The following is a 17,067-nucleotide window of genomic DNA, read 5'->3' as shown; positions in this document are numbered from 1 at the left end:
CATAAGAAGCAAAGATCTATCTGAGCAACGTGGTCTTCACTCCTCTCTTGGGGGAAGAAGGATGAGCTCTCCCATCATGCTCTCCATTCCTCACTCCCCACGATGGCCCGGGAAGCACCACCATCCGGGCAGGATCTCACCACTGTCCCAGCTCCTCTCCCCGGATCTCCAGCCGCGGGGAAAACCAGAGAATCATTCCCAGCCTGACTCAGAAAATTTAGCGGGAAAGGAGAGGCCGGAGGCTGAACTCAACAGAGCGAGGTTTTAGGACTCAGTCAATCCTCAGGCGGGGCGAGCGGGTGGGAGAACCAAGCGGTGCGTCCAGGGGCGCACCGGCGGGTGGGCGCCCCAGGGCGCCGCCAAGGTCCTTCCCGGCAGTTCCGATTTCCGACTTCTATTAAGAAGCGGGCGGGGGCTGAGGGACAGTGCAAAGGAGGGCTGGTACGTCTTTAAACCGCTGCTGGCTGCTTAGTCACAGCCCCTCGCTTGGGTGTGTCCTTCGCTCGCTCCCTCCCTCTTAGGTCACTCTTTCAACCCTGGAATAAAAACTGCAGCCAACTTCCGAGGCGGCCTCATTGCCCAGCGGCCCCCAGCCTCTGACAGGTTCGGTCGGTCCTCGTCGCCGCGTCCTCTGCCGGCACCCCGCCCCGCGCCCCGGGACCCCAGCTCCACTTGCTTGCTCTCGCGGTTTTCTCCCACACCATGGACAAGCTGTGGTGGCGCGCAGCCTGGGGACTCTGCCTCGTGCAACTGAGCCTGGCACAGATGCAGATCGGTGAGTGACCGCCGCCGTCGGGCCAGCGGAGTGGGAACCCAGGACTGCCCCGCCGGGGCTCTGCGGGCTGAGTGGCCCTGGGGGACTGTAGTCAAGAGGGAGGCGGGCGAACTGGATTGGGTTCAGGAAAGCAGGGCTGGGATTGGCGCTAAACGGTCGTAGATGTTGCTGGTGGGAAACGCCGTTTTGTTGAAAAGAACGGGAAAGAGAGAAGAAAGTTTGCTGGGCAGGCTGCCCGCGCAGTTTGGGTGAGGTCCTTAGGGCTGCAGCACATGGCAGAAAGTAACTACTCCTGGAGGCTCAGCTGGTGTCTGAGCTACAGGCTCCTCGCCAAGGGCTCTCGGAGCCCCACTGGCTGTGGTTGCAGAGGAGGGGCAGGAGCTGAGGCAGGTGCTGACACTGGGACAGACAGGGGTGGGTGCTGTGGGCAAGGTGGCCATGGACTTGGAAGCCTGAGAGCCCTTGCAGTGAGCTTTCCAGAAAGACCCCTGGAAAGTGGAGGGTGGCTCCCCACCGAATCTGGTTTCCAAAGCCCTTATGGGCCCCCCAGTCACCGACTGTGGAAACTTGAACCAGCTCTGAGGCAGGTCTGGATGTCCATGAGGTTCCAGCCCCAGCAGCGGGGCAGGGGCAGAGAGACTGCATAGGAGAGGCAACGCAGTCCAGCTTGGACCTCCTGGCTCTGCCAATCAGTCAGGGGAAATCCAAACACCCATATGGCTCATGTTCCCTGCCTGGCAGCCTCAGAGCAGGAGGGAACTTGGATATCAGGGTAACAACAGGTACCCTGAAGCTAAGGTTCCAGGATCTCATCCAGAGGAGGTTGGTGGCTTCTGGTGGCTGTAGAGGGGAGAGGCCCATGAGGTATTCCTCATGGCTCAACTCCAACCATTCCCTCTCTTTGTCTATATGTGAACAGATAATTACATGGCCGATTTGCTTATCACTAGCAAAATTAATTTTTCTTTTAAGTAGTGCCAGCTGGGTCTTGAAGATAGCTCAGCCTACAGTGAATTCTACTCAGCAAGTATTTATTAAACCCAGTTCTTGAGGATACCAAGAAAGCAAAAGACACAGCCCATGCTGGACGTTTTAGACTTGAGGATAGGTGGGATCTAGACTTTTGATTCCTGGTGCAGAAGCAATCCAAATAATGCTAACAACAACAACAGCACTGTGGTAACAGTAGTCACCATTTATTGTACACTTAAACTGTGTTGAATCCTTTACATGTGTTATCTCATTTTACCCTTGCAATGGTCTGGTGAGAAGTACCCTATTATTAGATCTGTTTTACAGGAGGAAAACAGAGGCTCAGAGAGGTTAAGTGACTTATTAGAGGTCACACAGCCAGGGGTGGTACTGAATATGAACTTAGGTTCATTGACTTCTGAAGCCTAGGCTTAGAACATGATAGCATGTACTACAGGATGCCCAAAGTTGGATAGGATTTAGGGGAGGAGTGGGTCTGATAGACCAGAGGCCACAGGGAACTGGAGCTCCAATGGGCCCTTGAAAGGCGGTGATGCTTAGTATGGGAGGGGAGAGGGAAAGGCGGGCAGGGAGCTCTGGGCCCAGCCTCAGAGAACAGAGGCCAGGGAACTTCCCTGAGGCTTCCAGGGAAGCTCGTTGGTATGTTACCCATAGGTGGTGTCTTCGACTTTGTCTCTGAGCATCTTGACTCTTCCCAACCTGCTCCTTCGAAAGGGCCCCACCCCTTGGGTTCTCCCAGAGACCAGCAGACCCGTTTCCCTGGTCCCTTTGGGTTCATCCCTCAGAGAAAGTGCGAGAAGCGGCAGTTGCAGTGGGCACCTGGTCCTGACTTCTGTGTGCTCCTACAGTTGTTTGAAAGGAACTGAGACTCGAAAAGGAGACACGACTTAACGGCAGGCGGGAGGCTGGGTAGGCAGAGGGGGAAGGAGAAGGAAGGGAGAAGAATGGACAGGCACCACCATGGCCCTGTTCTTGAGGACACGAGGAAAATGCCAAGGGGCCAGTCTTTGAGCAGAGGAAAGACAAGTCCAGACTTTGGATCAGAAACCAAAAAGCATAGCAATGGTCGAAGCTCACTGAAGCACCGTGGAACCTAGGAACTCAGTTGGAGGCCAGCTACTTTGAATGAGGTATGGGGAGAAGAACCAGGCTCTGAGGGGGTGAGTCCTCTGTCCACACGTCGCCTTTCCTCTGTGGTGAAGCGTCAGTGCTAGGGAACTGCATCTCTGGTTTTGAGAAAGAGGGGCGCTTCTGAGGCCCCAGGTGCTGGAGATGGCACGGACCCTTCTGCTCCCTCTGAGGCTTAGAGACACCTCCCCTGCCCTTGGGCTGTTTTCCCATGTGAGGAAACCAGGAAGCAAAGCTGCATCCCCGCTGAGGTTAGCATCGATTAATTCAGTTATTCCCCTGGTACACCTTGCACATCTGCTTCCTGCACAGGCTTGGGGGTGAGTTCGTGTGTTGGAGGTTGGCAGCCGCAGAAGGTTCTGTTTTCTTCCAAATTACCCGACGTGGGAGGGGATGCTGGACCACATGAAATTCCTAATATATGACATAGCCCCTTCCATTCATTCAAGAAATATTCCCTGATTCATTGTCATAGACGCCGAGAGGGGGACTCTAAGATCAGTTAGGGAAATTTTTTAAAAAACTTCTTCTTCCCAAGGAGGAAGTAGACCCTGAAAGAGAGGGCCTAGAGACTTGCCCCCGAGACTCATTAGGACAGGGTGGCTTTCACACATTTGGTCTCTAAAATGCCTCTGTCTTCGAGGACTGTAGGAGGCCACCCGACCCTGCTGTGGTGAGGAAGGCGTGCCCCGTGGGGGCCACAGCACTTGTTTGATACCTTAAGGACTGTCCGACCACTCATCACAACTCCGCAATGTGCCCCACAGTACGCTTCGTGTGAGCTTAACAAAAAAAATGATAATATGGAGGGAGGCTGGGGTGGGAAACACTGGGGGAGAATAGTGACCGAACTATATTGCTGCATCATGTACCTGTACACATCCGTGACAATGAGTTCATTATTATGTATAATTATAATGCACCAATAAAATATGAAAAAAAGGAATATACATGTTATATGTGTAAATACACACACACACACGTACTACCTTAAAGCAGAGTTCATGCTCAAGAATGATTCCCTCTTGTCCTGGGGCTTCTGGTGCCTCCTGAGACATCTCGAGATGGTTTGGAGCCCCCCAGTTTTCAAACCCGGTGCTCCGCTGTTGCACAAGATGGTCACATGCAAAGCAGGTCCTAAGTCTCTAGGAAATAGCACTTACTGAGCATCCATTCTACGCCAGACAGTAAGCCAGGGGTTTGACGTGGGTCTCTTGTGTGAGCCTCCCAGCAGACCTATACATAAGTGTGTCCTCAACTCCATTTTCTTGATCTAGAATTTGAGGCTCAGGGAGAGACTCTGACTTGCCCAAGGATACAGTGGTGGAGTCATGGTTCCCCCATGATCTAAAATCCCCCCAGGCTGGACTCTAGGGCCCACACTCTGTCCATTCATTTGCCTTTGGAGAACTTTGCAAACTGTGCCATCCTGCCACCCTCCTGGCTTCCGAGGCCAGCACAGCCTGGCATGAACGACTTCCCTCTCCACCTCTGGCTGGCTGCGGATTCTCCAGCGCCTTGCCCTGCCCTGCCCCGTCCCGACTCGTCACTCCGCAGGCCTGGCTGCAGCTGTCAGACATGTCAGCCTCGTTAGCTGTTGCTAAAATAAGTCGGTTGATTCCCTTATCAGAGTCCAGCTGCCCTTCTAGACGAGCTCTTATTTGCAGACTTGGAAAAATGGAGAGGTTGCTCCCTAAGAGACAAGTCAGGGCAAAGCCCTGTCCTGAAAATTGAGAAAGAGGCCCTGCAGACGCTCTCACACTGACCCTGCAGGCGGTTCAGAGGCGCATGCTCATTAGCAGGTTCTACCTGCCCCTGGCAAGGGGAAGTCTCGGGTCCCCCTTGGGCTGACATAGTTCTTTGCAAAAGTCAAGGATTTTTGAGCGGAAACCACTGTGCGGCTCTAGGTGACATGGGGCCACCCAAGAGAGATTGTGCATCAGCCTGGGGTGTCCGTGGCTTCAGCCTGGGGTCTGCTGATGGGGAGGAGGTGGCAGGAGGGGAACCAGGCCTCCCCAGCAGCCCAGCCCGGGGCTGAGGAGGACATTAGCTGCGGTTGTTTCCCCAGCACCTCGGTTTTCGCCGACTCCACCCAGACCCTGAAAGGGAAGTGAGTCTTGTGAAAGAAGGAGCTGAAGCAGGTGGCGGATGCTGCCTCACACAGCCTCGTTTTCAAAGGGGATCTTTTCTACCCCAGAGAGAAACTCTAGGGGTTTGCACAGTGAGAGGCCAATGACTCAATTTCCGTTGTGTCTCTGCTCCAGTGAGGACCTGAGTGTTCTTTAGGGAGAACCGGTTCCTCCCATCTGAGGTTTAAACCCCACTCTCCACTCGCTGAGCAGAAATTTTTCTTAAAATACTTACTCCCCCAAATGGGGTCTGAGAAGCCAGTCTCATTTGCCAGAGAGATGGAGAGGGTATTTCTCCAGCTCTGTGGGAGCCCCGGGATATCAGGGATCATATCTTCTTCTTTTTTGTAGTTCTGGTTCCCGGAGCTGCTGCACATTTGTGACCAGACACTGTTTGTTGAACTGAATTGAAGTTCGAGAATCTAGACCTCACTGTCTCCACAGGATGCCAGCTTTGGCTGGTCTGCCAAGAGGCCAATGCGTTCACGTGTATGTGCCATCAGCAGGGGTGGCTGGACTGCTCTGGGCAGGGCTGAGGGGCAATCGTCGGCCACAGGGCTCGTGTTTGGTCTGCACAAGCAGAGAGCTCACTCAGCTGCTTGTGGCTTTAGTGGCCACTTGCTATGGCTGAGGAGGACAGGGTTATATAGATGGTTAGGCCAAGAAAGGAAAGGGAGCCAGGCGAGGTGACGACACTGACCCCAAATTGAAGCCTCAAAATAAAACTCCCTCAGCAGTGGTCAGTTTGGAGGTCGGGATTTGGGAGCCTCCCTGCTGAGGTTGGATTTCGTAGGTGACAGCCAGGCCAATACCCCTCCCACGCCCACACCTGCTTCTGAAAGGTGAGGGAGGCTGGGGCAGAAGCAGAGGGCTTCACAGAAGATTCTGGCGGTCTCCTGTGGGGCTCGCTGGGTAATTATCAAGCTGCCCTCCAACCTGCTGCTGTTGCAGGAAAGGGACCCGTGTACAGGGAGCCACGCTGGCCTCCTCTTCACAGTGTGTCAAGTGGGAAGTCGCCCACAACGGGGCCAGGTCCTGCCCTCCCTTGGGTCACCTGCCCAGTGGGACTCAGACAGGGAGTCACACACAAAATGAGTGCATGGGTATTGTGGGGGACAGAAACCCATGGAACCAGATCTCCCCCGGTTTGGGGCACACTGGCAGCCTGGGTGTGTCCTCCTGAGGCAAGTGTCCTTCCTAAGTGCAAGTGTGGGCAGCTGGGTCTCAGGTGGGTGTGGAGGGGCTGAGTCACCAAGCACTTTGCAAAACCTCAGGTCCCAAAAACCTTCCTTGGGTCTTTAACTTTTTCTTTTTCTGGTTTTCTTTGTTTGTTTTACTAAAAATATTTGTGTTGTTCTTTTTAGTTATACATGACAGTAGAATCCATTTTGACATAATTATACGAGCATGGAAACTGTCTTGTTCTAATTCAGACTCCAGGAAGAGCTCTACCTTTTGAGAGTAAAGGTCAAGTGCAAACCCCTGGTGGGGGTGGGATGGGGGTGTGCTCATCACTAGTCATTTGGATCGTTGGCTATGGTGTCCTTGCAAGTCTCTTCTGATGGTGGCTGAAATTTCATGTGTTTTTTTTTAGAGTTCTTGTACCTTCTGCACTTGCTTTTTTGGGGCGAGTTCTCTGTTTCTGAGATACCGTCGCCTCTGTTAGTAATCACCGCAAACTCAGGGTGCTGACTACTGCCAGCTGCACTCGAGCCATTTCCTGTGGGCTAACTCACCACACGACAGCCTCATGAAGGTGATGTCGTTGTTACTCCTCTTGTACCTATGAGGAAACTGAGGCACGGGGAATTTAAGTCACTGGGCCACACGTTCGGGATTTGATGGAGCTGGGATTCAAACCCAGGTGGTCTGGCCACAGAGCTCATGCGCTGAGTCATAAATTTTGGTGCTGTTCTTGGTACATTGTGATTTCAGGGCATCCCCCAAACCTGGATGATTGACCTGGGAGTACGCTGGGGTTTTCAAAAACTATTTGGGAATCTAGTTGTGGGTAGGATCCTAACGCCCCCAGAGCTGATTTTGCTTTTCCTTTTCTAACACACGTCAGAGGAGAGGATTGGAATTGCAAAAATGAAGGAGAAGGAAAGTCATGATGGAAACTTCTTCCCATTCATACTGAGTGGCTCATTTGTTCCAATCTCTGCTACTGATGGGAAGTTGGGAGGGTGTAGGACTGAATGAGATGGTGAATTGAGTTCACTATGGCTTCATTATTTCCCACCTGGATGAAAGGCGAAGGCTCTTGATTGGTATTTTTCCGTCATTTAGGACCATGACTGTGATTGGGTGAAGCTGGAAATGAACCAACCAAATAGCAGCAAAATGTTGGCCTCTATTTAAAGGTCCGAGGTTCAAGGGTCTTCTTTCCACTGGTTAGAACTGAGAAGGTAGGAAGGAGGCTGTCAGGAGTCAGGCTACCCACATCCAGGGCACAAAGAGCTCAGCTCAAGCCGAGTTTGGCCCAGTAGGTGAATATCACCTCATGGAGCAAGTAAGTTTTCTCTGGATACCCCTGGATGAAAACAAGTCACCTGGGAAGGCAGGAGGCAAAGCCCCTTGGGGACATCTGACTTGGTCTGCAGGATGGGTTCAGGTACTTAGTCTGGAGACAGGGACACATCCAAGATTCAGTTTTGGTGCCTTTCCAGGCACTCGAGCAGAACTTTAGTGCCCATGCACCAGTCAGAGAACTAAGCAGCCTGTATTTCTCCCTCGTTTCTTGAAGACATTAGAGTGATGACAGTGACGCCTCTTTGCAGGTGTTCACATTATGAAATTAAGATGCCAGGGAGAAACGAACAGTTCCATGCAGCCTTTGACCTAGAAGGTCAATTTCACGCATAACTCTGGCCCCACTCTTTGTAAGATAGAAGAGCATTTAAATGAGCATCTACTATATGTCAGTCACAAATATTGCCAATGCTGAATGTGCCCAGTTCAAAATGCAGAATCCAGCAGACCCGAGCACCATCTTGCAGCACACAGAGGACCTGTTGATGTCAGCCCTGTGGCCACCAATGAGCTACAGCCTCCACACCTTAGAGGGGAGAAGAGGGGCTCTGGAAACCTACAGGAGTCCAGATCATAAAGTTGCAGACAAGAGAGTGAAAAAGAAAGCTCTTGCCCAGAAGTTTGTCTTTGCATTGGATGCTCTGTGCTGGGACTAGCTGTTTTATGATGTCAGCCTCAGAGGTCAGGTTCATCCCTTTAGGCACCTTAAGTCACTTTCACTTTCCTCTATGATCCTCAAGTTGCTCCCCCTGATAATTTAGAAAGACTCCACAGTATGCCTCCAGTTAAAAGGAGGTTCGAGGGATGCCTCTTGGCTGTGTAATGGCCCTAAAGTCCCTTAGGGGGAAGCCCCTGCCTTGGATACATTTTTGTACAACTATAGCTCCCAGCTGTTGACATATTTCCCCAATTACAGTAAGTGCTAAATAAATACTTAGATGGTTGAATGAAAAAAATTTCTAGACTTGACTAGCAAAGCAATCCTCATCATTTACCATTTGTGATTTTTTTATAGGTTCAGTCTAATTCCTTTTCAGTTTTACTCCCCTCTCTATTCTACAGGGGAAAAAATATTTTTTCTAGTGCCTCTTGTAAGCATCTCAAACCTTGGACTATCTTTTCTCAGCACTTCTTGAGGTTTGAATTATCAGGCAAGGTAGGGGAAGTTTAGAGCTCATTAGATTGTGGCCAGTTGACTAGGGATCTTAGTTTCCTCTAAGTCTGGATCCTTCTATGCCTCAGTTTTTACTTTCGAATCTGGTCTCATGTATAAGGAACTCCAACTCTCAAAAACATATTCTCAATATACTCTGAGAAAATACATTGACTTTTTGGTCACTATGTTAAAAGGAAAAAAAAAAGTGTTGGTCCTTTCAATCAATGATTTAAAAATCTTCCAAACCAAGGATCACCTCCAAAAAACCAGCATAGCCTGAAGGAGGAGGCTGGGCTTTGGGGGAGGGTGCATGGAGGTGTAAGGCTATGAAATGAGGCAGACTTCAGTTTATTCCCCTCTCTACCACTTAGTAGCAGCACACACTCAGGCGGCTACCCTATCAGAACTGGAGGATGATGTTTTGTATGGCATATCTAAAGCTATGTGTGTAGCACATAACATGTACCCCCGAGAATGGAAGTGAGTTTAACATTTTAGTTCCTGGTACTGATTCATTATGTGACGCTGAGAAAATCTTTTTATCCCTATTTACTTCCATTTTTCCATGTGTAAAATAGAGGGCTGAATTCTAGTTGATCTCTCAAGTTCTTTCCAGGCCTTGTGTACTATAAATTTGTCATTTTGTGGGTCTACTAATATCTAAGCTCCATAAAACTTAATGGAAAGAATAATACTATTATAAATGCAGTACCAAAAAATGTGATGTCTGGTTTGTATTAAGTGTCAGAAGTGATTTATTAATCCATGCCAGAAACGAGCATATGAACCCAGTTACCCTATAAATGCCAATAAGCCAGAATGACTCCTAGGGAGAAGGAACATTGCCCAGAGCACTACTCTGTCACCAGTGGACAGATGAAGAAACAGGTCAGAGAAGTTGACATGTCCCAGCCACACAGCTGACACTGCAGGAATCCAGGCCTGGAGTTACCTGCAGGATCTGAATACAAGATCCTTTAAACTGCTCTTCCAAAAACTTTGCTTCAAATCAGAACAGTCAGCTCCTAAAGGAAAGAAAAGATGGTGTCTTCTCTCTTAAAGCTTCAGGAGCCCTTGGATTTCTCAGCTTCCTGAAAGGAGTCCTGCAACATGAACCACCACACTCAGCCAAAGCAGAACTGAGGGGATGAGCTTTAGTATCTTATGGAAAACAATATGAGAATCTTAGAGAAAAAGAGGGAAGAAAAACAAAAGAACAAATACATATATGCTCATGTATACTACATACATAGAAAATTTAGTCACAATTCTGAGCTAGGCAGGTCTGTGTTTTGGTCAGCTGCTGCTTCTACTGAGTCTCCCAGACTCCCTCTAAGTTTGTTTGTTTTCCCATAAAACCAGAGAAACTCTTACTCTAAGGGGGGATAAAAGGGAATCCAGAAATGGCCTTACTGAGGAGTTTGTCCAAGTGGGTCAGAGGCTAAATCCCCTGTCTGGTTCCAGTCTTCTATCAATGAAAATCCTGGTCAGATTTCAGTCTATTCTGATTGTTCCCCATTCACACCCATCATGAAGCCATTAACATGGGTTGAAATTAAATGCCAGATGGGTTCAGATCTCATGTCACATACAGTGCCCTCAATTATGGTTGAATGTGTTTGGCTCATCTGGATCTCCAACTAATCATTCAAACACAAGCATTATTTTGGGAGAAGTGAGAACCCACACATGACCAGCAATGGTTTAGCATTTCCCCCTTAGACACAGGATGACTATGGACAAGGTCCTTCCCTTATTGATTGTTAATGTATTCCCAGTTATAAAACAGTGACAAACTGACCATTTCAGTTTATTGAAGTGTATTGTGTGATTGGTACAGTGGAAAGGAGTGGGGGAGGTAGAAGAGTTAGTTTCCTCAATAGACTTACACTTTAGTAGAAGAAAAGTTTGATAGGTGAAAGAATTCTACCAAAGAGATAATAACCAAGTGTTGGTAGATCAGAAAAAAGATGTCTCCCTGAGCTGGGATTATATGGGAAGACTCCAGGAATTTGAGGTTGACTTCAGTGTGGAAAAGAAGATGGATACAGAAGAGGAAAGAAGAGAAACCCCAGGACAGGATAAAGCATGAACCAAAAGTTTGAAGTCCCTGGATCAGGGACAGAAGAAGGGTCAACCTGCCTGGATGATAAAGTCTGTGTTGAAGAACCATGAGGGTAATTTTGGATCGATTCTAGGTGATCAATTAATAGTGACACTGCCCTACTAGATCCAGTTCTTCTGCCCCTGACGCAGAAGTCTCATGACTCACCTGTCAGTGCTAACAGAATTTGGAAGCAAGCCAGCTCCAGTATCGGTAGAGATAGAAATTTGACAACTTTACCTGGGTTGGAAGGTGACAATTGAAGTGAATACCAAATAAGTCCCCAGCAGCAATAGCAAGTAGATATCGGCTCATGTGACATTTCCCACTGACTACCAGAGGCTTTCTAAAATGCTATATTAAGAAGTCAGACCTTGACTCAGCTATAGAGAGTTCTGTGATCTATTAGTGATGTCTGCCATGGGCAAAAAAATGGAAGGTTTGACCTCCCAGGGATCACTTGGATATCACCACAGTAGAGCAGTAGCCTTCTCCAGCTTATGCTTCTGATAGTTATGTGTAGAATACTCGGGGGGTTTGGTCATTCGTGAATGTAGGCAACTAGCCTACAATGTAGGTCAGCTCCACCACCTTTCAGAGCAACCTAAAGCAGTTTCTTACTGTTCTCTTATGATTCACCCCCATTCTCTTTTCCCATCACCCCAAGTGCAGTTAGTTGCTTGGAATCTCCTCTGAACAAGGGCCAGGCTTCCTGGCAAAGGGAGCCTTCTCCACATCACCCTCTCCATCTGCAAACTGAGAAGACAAAAATGACGCCTCACCCATGGGGGTGATCGGAGGAATAACAAGCTAATGTGAAGGAAGCCTTTGAAGATGAAAGGGTTGTACGTGCACGTTAATTACAACTTTTATCAGCCCTGGAGCTTCTGCATTCTCAGCTGCCACTGGGAGCTCTGCTGTGCCTCCCAAGTGCAAAAATAGCAGCTTTCCATGGACTGGCCCCACTGGGTCCTCCTTGTAGCATCCAAGTCAAGAAATCTGGATTCCGAACTCAGGCTGGCCAGCCAACTTTGGGCCACTCAAGTTTCCTACTACTCATCCCCAAGGGGAAAAAAAATAGTCTCACTACCTGGGCAGGTAAGATAAGATAGAACCAAGGTATAAACAAAGGCTCCATCTAGAGTCTACTAGAAATAGCCCCTGGGTAAGATTAGGATGCTCTGCTCTAATTCCCACCCTGTGAAAGCCTAATTGTGTGACCTTGGGCTATTGGCTCTGTCTAATGCTTCAATATACTGTGTGAACTACCTGGGGATTAAAATCCCTCTGCCTCCCCCAGACCTCTGCACCTTGGCCTCCTGGTGTGACAGTGTTTTGTGCTGGTAGGCAGGAGCACGTGACGTCAGACTACAAGGTGCTATTATTACCCGAGGTAAATTTTGCTTTTATCTGTGGCTCCTGTTGCTGGATGACCCCAATCATTGAAATTGTATTCTTCGGAATGTTCACCAACCTCCTCCAAGCTCCCTGCTGTCCCCTGCTTATCTAGGAGGGCCCGGTCCTGGCTCAGGCTTCTTGGTTGTGCCATTTCCTGAGGCATGCAAATTCATTTGGGCTGGCAGGGGACCAGGTGCTGTGCCAAGATGGGTCTCAATGCCTTTGCTGGGGTAACTCAATAGAAGTGCTAGGTGCGACGGTTGTCAGATGCTTTGCTGGGGCTGGTGGCTCAGCTGTGAAGGCTCAGGCTGATTGGGGCACCCAGAAGTAGAGAAAGAGAGGAAGGGCTCTCAGTAAGAAGTTAGCCTGGCCTGGTGACCCAAAGTCAAAGCCGATGGCAAGTCAGAATGGAAAGGGTGTTAGAAATTATGTTTTATTGGATGAGATAAGGAAACAGAGCTTCAGGGACTTCAAGGGACTGACTTGAGGTCACACAACTATTAAGTAGCAAAACTTGCTGACTCTCAGACCAGTGGCTTTTCTGTTTTGCCCTTTGAGATGATAGGGGAGAGGGGATTAAGCAAGAGGACTTACCCTTCCCAAGGCTGAACCCTTCCCAAGAAAACTTGAAGTGCACAAAGAGAGGAAGACAAAATGAACTGCGTTTTGGTGACACGGGGGAACCGGTGAGGTGATTCTCCTCCGCTTGGGCCCTGGCAGCACTGGACCTGGGTTCCTGTGCACGCGCTTGCCTCTCCTTATTTGGTATTTGTTTTGATTCCTTTTCCTTAATGAACCTTTGGAACCCAAAGGCCCAGAGCAACCCAGCCGGGGTTATGCTCAGCCTCTCTGGCAGCTCCAGGAGTTGAATCAACAACTAGTGGTTTTCAAATGTGTGTTGACTGAACACCAACATGTGTTCTGCTCTGCGAGGCACTAGGGTACAACTTTAAACCAGCCTCTTCTCTCATGAAACTTACAGTCCATCTCGGAGACAGACAGCTAATAAGCCCCTATTTAATTACACTGTGGTAAGTGTTATGAAGGAGAAGTACAAGATCTTGTGAAAGCATGTAACAGGGAGATCTCATCTGATCTAGGCCTTTTAGACCCTGGGGGTGAATAGCATCGACTGTGTTTGCAGGGTCCCCACCGTTGCTGGAGGGCTGAACTTGCTGGATTTCTCAGAACCCTTCCAAGTCTCAGGTTGAGGACTATGTGAGTCAAAGTTCCCAACAGCAGAACTCTCCTGGCTGCCTCACACCTGGATTCTCTGAGTAAGAAAGCAAGAAAAACCAAGTTTCACTGCTCAAAGTTCAGGAAGTTACTGGGTTGCCATATCTGCTCTGCAATAGACAGATGGGAAGAGAATCTTGGGACCCTCCAAGCTGACTTGGGATTTTAGAAGCAGATGTTGGAGGAGCACAGAAACCCAAATCCTAGAGAAAGAGAGAGAGAGAGAGAGAGAGAGAGAGAGAGAGAGAGAGAGAGAGAGAGAGAGAGAGAAGTGCCATGTGTTGTTGAAGTTATTTGAGGCAGGGATTAGGGGGCATCATAATTGACTTAGGATCTTGAGTGTTAAACTTTGGTTTAGGGTTAAATCTCATCCATTTGCTTGGCAGTTTCTCGGTCTTTTGACTGAAGCTTGGAACCAGGGTTTACTTAGCTTGTGTGTGCAGGGAAGGGTGTTGCAGAATGAATTCCGGTAGTGATGCAGGTGCCTTTCGTATGTCCAGGCAGGAGGAAAGGCAGGGTCTCTGGGGTATGGATGTCCAGCATCTGGCGAAAAGGGCCTCAGTGCTTTATCTCCTTTGCTGCTGGTGATGTCTTAGAGATGACAAGAGCAGATTCTTCCAAAACAGTGATACAGAGGTAGTGAGGAAATTTTTAAAAGAGCATTTTTAAAGATCCTTTCAAATGCAAGCACAGTTAATGATAAAAATATATAACAATTGCTAGAGTATAGGCAATGACTAGTCCAAATGATCAGTTGTCAACAACTGTGTCTGCTACATGAGAACAGATTGAAGGTTATCCCCCACCGATGACATGAACATCCATCTCACCACTTTGACTCAGATGTACTTTCTTGGGTAGGAGAGATAGAGTTATAGCTATCATGACTAAACAGAAGCTACAATCCATTTAGGCATCAAACCATGAGATTTTTATCCGTCATGTCTTGGTTTACAGCTATTAGTGCATACCACTTGATTATCTCTGTAAGTAACAGAGCAACCAACTCTCCTAAGTATTCTCTTCCACAACAAGAAGTCTGGATAGGACCATTCCAGGAGTTCAACAGTATTGTCAAGACTCAGGGTATTTTCCCCCAACTTTTCGCTCTGCCACTCCCATTTTCTTCCTGCAGTTAGCCTTCTTCAACATTCCCAGACTGACTCCCACAGTTCCAGGCATCCTATGGGAAAAAAAGAAAATCAATATCTAACAGCAAAAGGAATGGTGAGTCACAAGCATCCTTCTTCAAATGGAGGAATGGTTTTTCCAGAAGGACTTGATTGACTTCTTTTTATTTCTCATTGGACAAGTGGTATCATATCCCTAACCAATCCCTGATAAGGAGAAACTGGATCACAGGGCTTGACCAAGGTCAATCGCTATCCATCCACTGGAGCTGGAGTGTGGGCTTCCCCTTCCCTGAAGCCCAAGTTCAAGATTTCTAGACAAAATTTGGGTTAGTTAGAAGAACTGTGTTGCAATGGTAACAATGGTCATTATAGTCAGTAAGACCCAAAGGGTGTCCTTCTACCTGGAGTTGTGGTTTGAAACTCTATCTGGGCCAAAGAAAAAAGGTAAAACTAAGTTCATGCTTTCCTGAGCCACATTCTCCATCTTTTTCTGAGAAGACACACTTAATGCGCAGAATCAACACGGAGACACACGTTCCATTTGAGGCTCATAGGCTCTATGACTTATTCTCAGTCATAATAGCTACAACTTTATCCTTTCTTTTCTCCCATAAAAGGAAATAACTTCAGGGAATAACCTTAAGTGTGCTATAATTTCAAAAAATAGTCCATCTTTTGCATACTTGGGCACTTTATTATTAGAAACTCAGTATTTAACAACCCATTTCAGTGCTGTTGGAATTGCACCACACCCCAGGACTACTACTCAGCAGTGATCCATTAACAACCAATCGCTATGGCCTTGGATGAGCATCTCATCCTGTAAATTATGAGATGACGACCCCCAAGAGAAATGCCTGACTTCCCTTTTCTATTACGCTTTTCTACTAGAGTGTTTTAATGGGCGTGAAGTGTTTTATGCTCCATTATCTAATCTCGTCTTCACATTAACTTTGTGGTTGGCATTATCATCCTTTTGTATGGGAGGGAAACTTAATGACTTTCCCAAGGTCATTACAAGTCAAGGTCATAGCTAATTAGTGCAGATTGGAGCTCTGAACCCTAGAGTTCCACCCCCAGAGCTGATGTTCATGTCACTACACAACACTGGCTCCCAGTGAATCTGATTAGGTTTTTAGAAGTCTGGGATTGGCTGTTGAATTTTAGATTAAGTGGTCTTTCAAAGGCAGAAGTTCTTCCTAATAGTTTCTTTGAGCTCAAAACTCAGGGGTACGACATCTTGACCTTTTAACAAACCCAGACAGGAGGGTTTCTGGGCCAGTCCCCTGCCTCTGTGAAGTTAGCACGTGAATGTAACATTCCGGGGGAGACCTTCAGGATTTTTTTGTGATTTTCCCTATCCTTTTTTTTTTTTTTTTTTTTTAACCACTTCAACAAAGTTAAAGGATTTATGGTAACTCCATCCAGGAATGTTTAAAGATACATCTCACAGATGTGGTTGTTTTTTACACAGGAAGAAGGTCAGTTCTTCTTAGTATCTAACCATAAAAGAGCTAGAAGAAACAGATTCTAATTAAGCCAGAATGACTTGTGCTTTATTTTGAGGGTGAATTTCCTGACTGGGGGCCTTGTTGAGCATTAGCCTGGCCAGCTCGTTCCAAATCTATCCCCCCGTCCTAAGCTGCAGTGCCTTTCCTAAGGGAAGCTTCCCACAGGGACAGCAAGGGCCCTGGAGAGGAAAGGCTTCCGATTAGAAGCAGCTTTCTACTGCACCTGGCATTTCTGCTAGAAGACTTACGTGCTGAGTGGTTGACTTATTTAACATCTGTCTTCCCCCCTGGTCTATCACTTTATTGTTACCTTGACCTTGTCTGCCTTATTCGAAGCCCTGGTCCCACTAGCACAGTGTCCAGCACATGGAAGCACCGGACAGAATCTTGCTGGGTGAACAAGGTTGGAATTTGGGTTCTCTTTTGGAAGGCCTGAATCCACTTGGGTGAGATTGTGTTTGATCATGACGGATTCAGGTTAGGAGTTCCAAATTCAGCTTTAAAAAAAAAAAATAACTTTGTCTATCATCTATGAATCTCTATCATTCATTATCTATCTCTGTTACCTCTATTACCCATTTCTCCATCATCCGTCTTCTATTTATTTCTGTTGCAATAAGAGACAAGAGTGTGAAGAGTGAGGGTCAGCAGGCCACTTCTCTCCTCCTTCCCCTTCTGGGCTGTGCACCTCCCCAGTTCCCTCGCCGGCTTTGTTGAGTGGCATCTTCTAAGAATAGTGTCTCCCAAGGCTTCCTGCAAGGGCACCACGAGGGGAGCTGACACACAACGTCTTATCACTCAGGATGGATGTGAAGGCCAGGGGGAACTCTCTTCAGAAAGGAGAAAGTTGGGACAAGGTTTAGGGAAGCAAACCAGGCTCCTTCCTGCTGGGGGCAGAGAGAGGGGCTCCCTGCAGCTCCCTTCTGGGACATGTGGCAGCTCTTTCTACTTTCCAACAAGCACCATCAGATA

General features: G+C 48.0%; 1 protein-coding gene across 27 annotated transcripts in view; it reads left to right on the top strand.

The window, feature by feature from the left end:
• The first annotated feature begins 542 nt into the window (after positions 1 to 542).
• Positions 543 to 17,067, top strand: part of Cd44 (CD44 molecule (Indian blood group)) — an 83,890-nt gene continuing 67,365 nt past the window's right edge. For 15 of the 27 annotated variants that reach the window (XM_047518789.1, XM_047518786.1, XM_047518785.1 and 12 more), the window contains exon 1: positions 543 to 775. In XM_047518789.1, coding sequence (XP_047374745.1) covers positions 703 to 775 — 73 coding nt within the window. In that variant the 5' untranslated portion in view covers positions 543 to 702. The remainder of the gene's footprint in view (positions 776 to 17,067) is intronic. The other 12 variants (XM_047518794.1, XM_047518797.1, XM_047518795.1 and 9 more) reach the window with 6 other exon arrangements.

This window comes from Sciurus carolinensis, chromosome 11, assembly GCF_902686445.1.
Source record: "Sciurus carolinensis chromosome 11, mSciCar1.2, whole genome shotgun sequence".
Taxonomy (NCBI): Eukaryota; Metazoa; Chordata; class Mammalia; order Rodentia; family Sciuridae; genus Sciurus; species Sciurus carolinensis.
The sequence above is the reverse complement of the archived record's forward strand: the minus strand, read 5'-3'. Positions and strand labels throughout refer to the sequence as shown.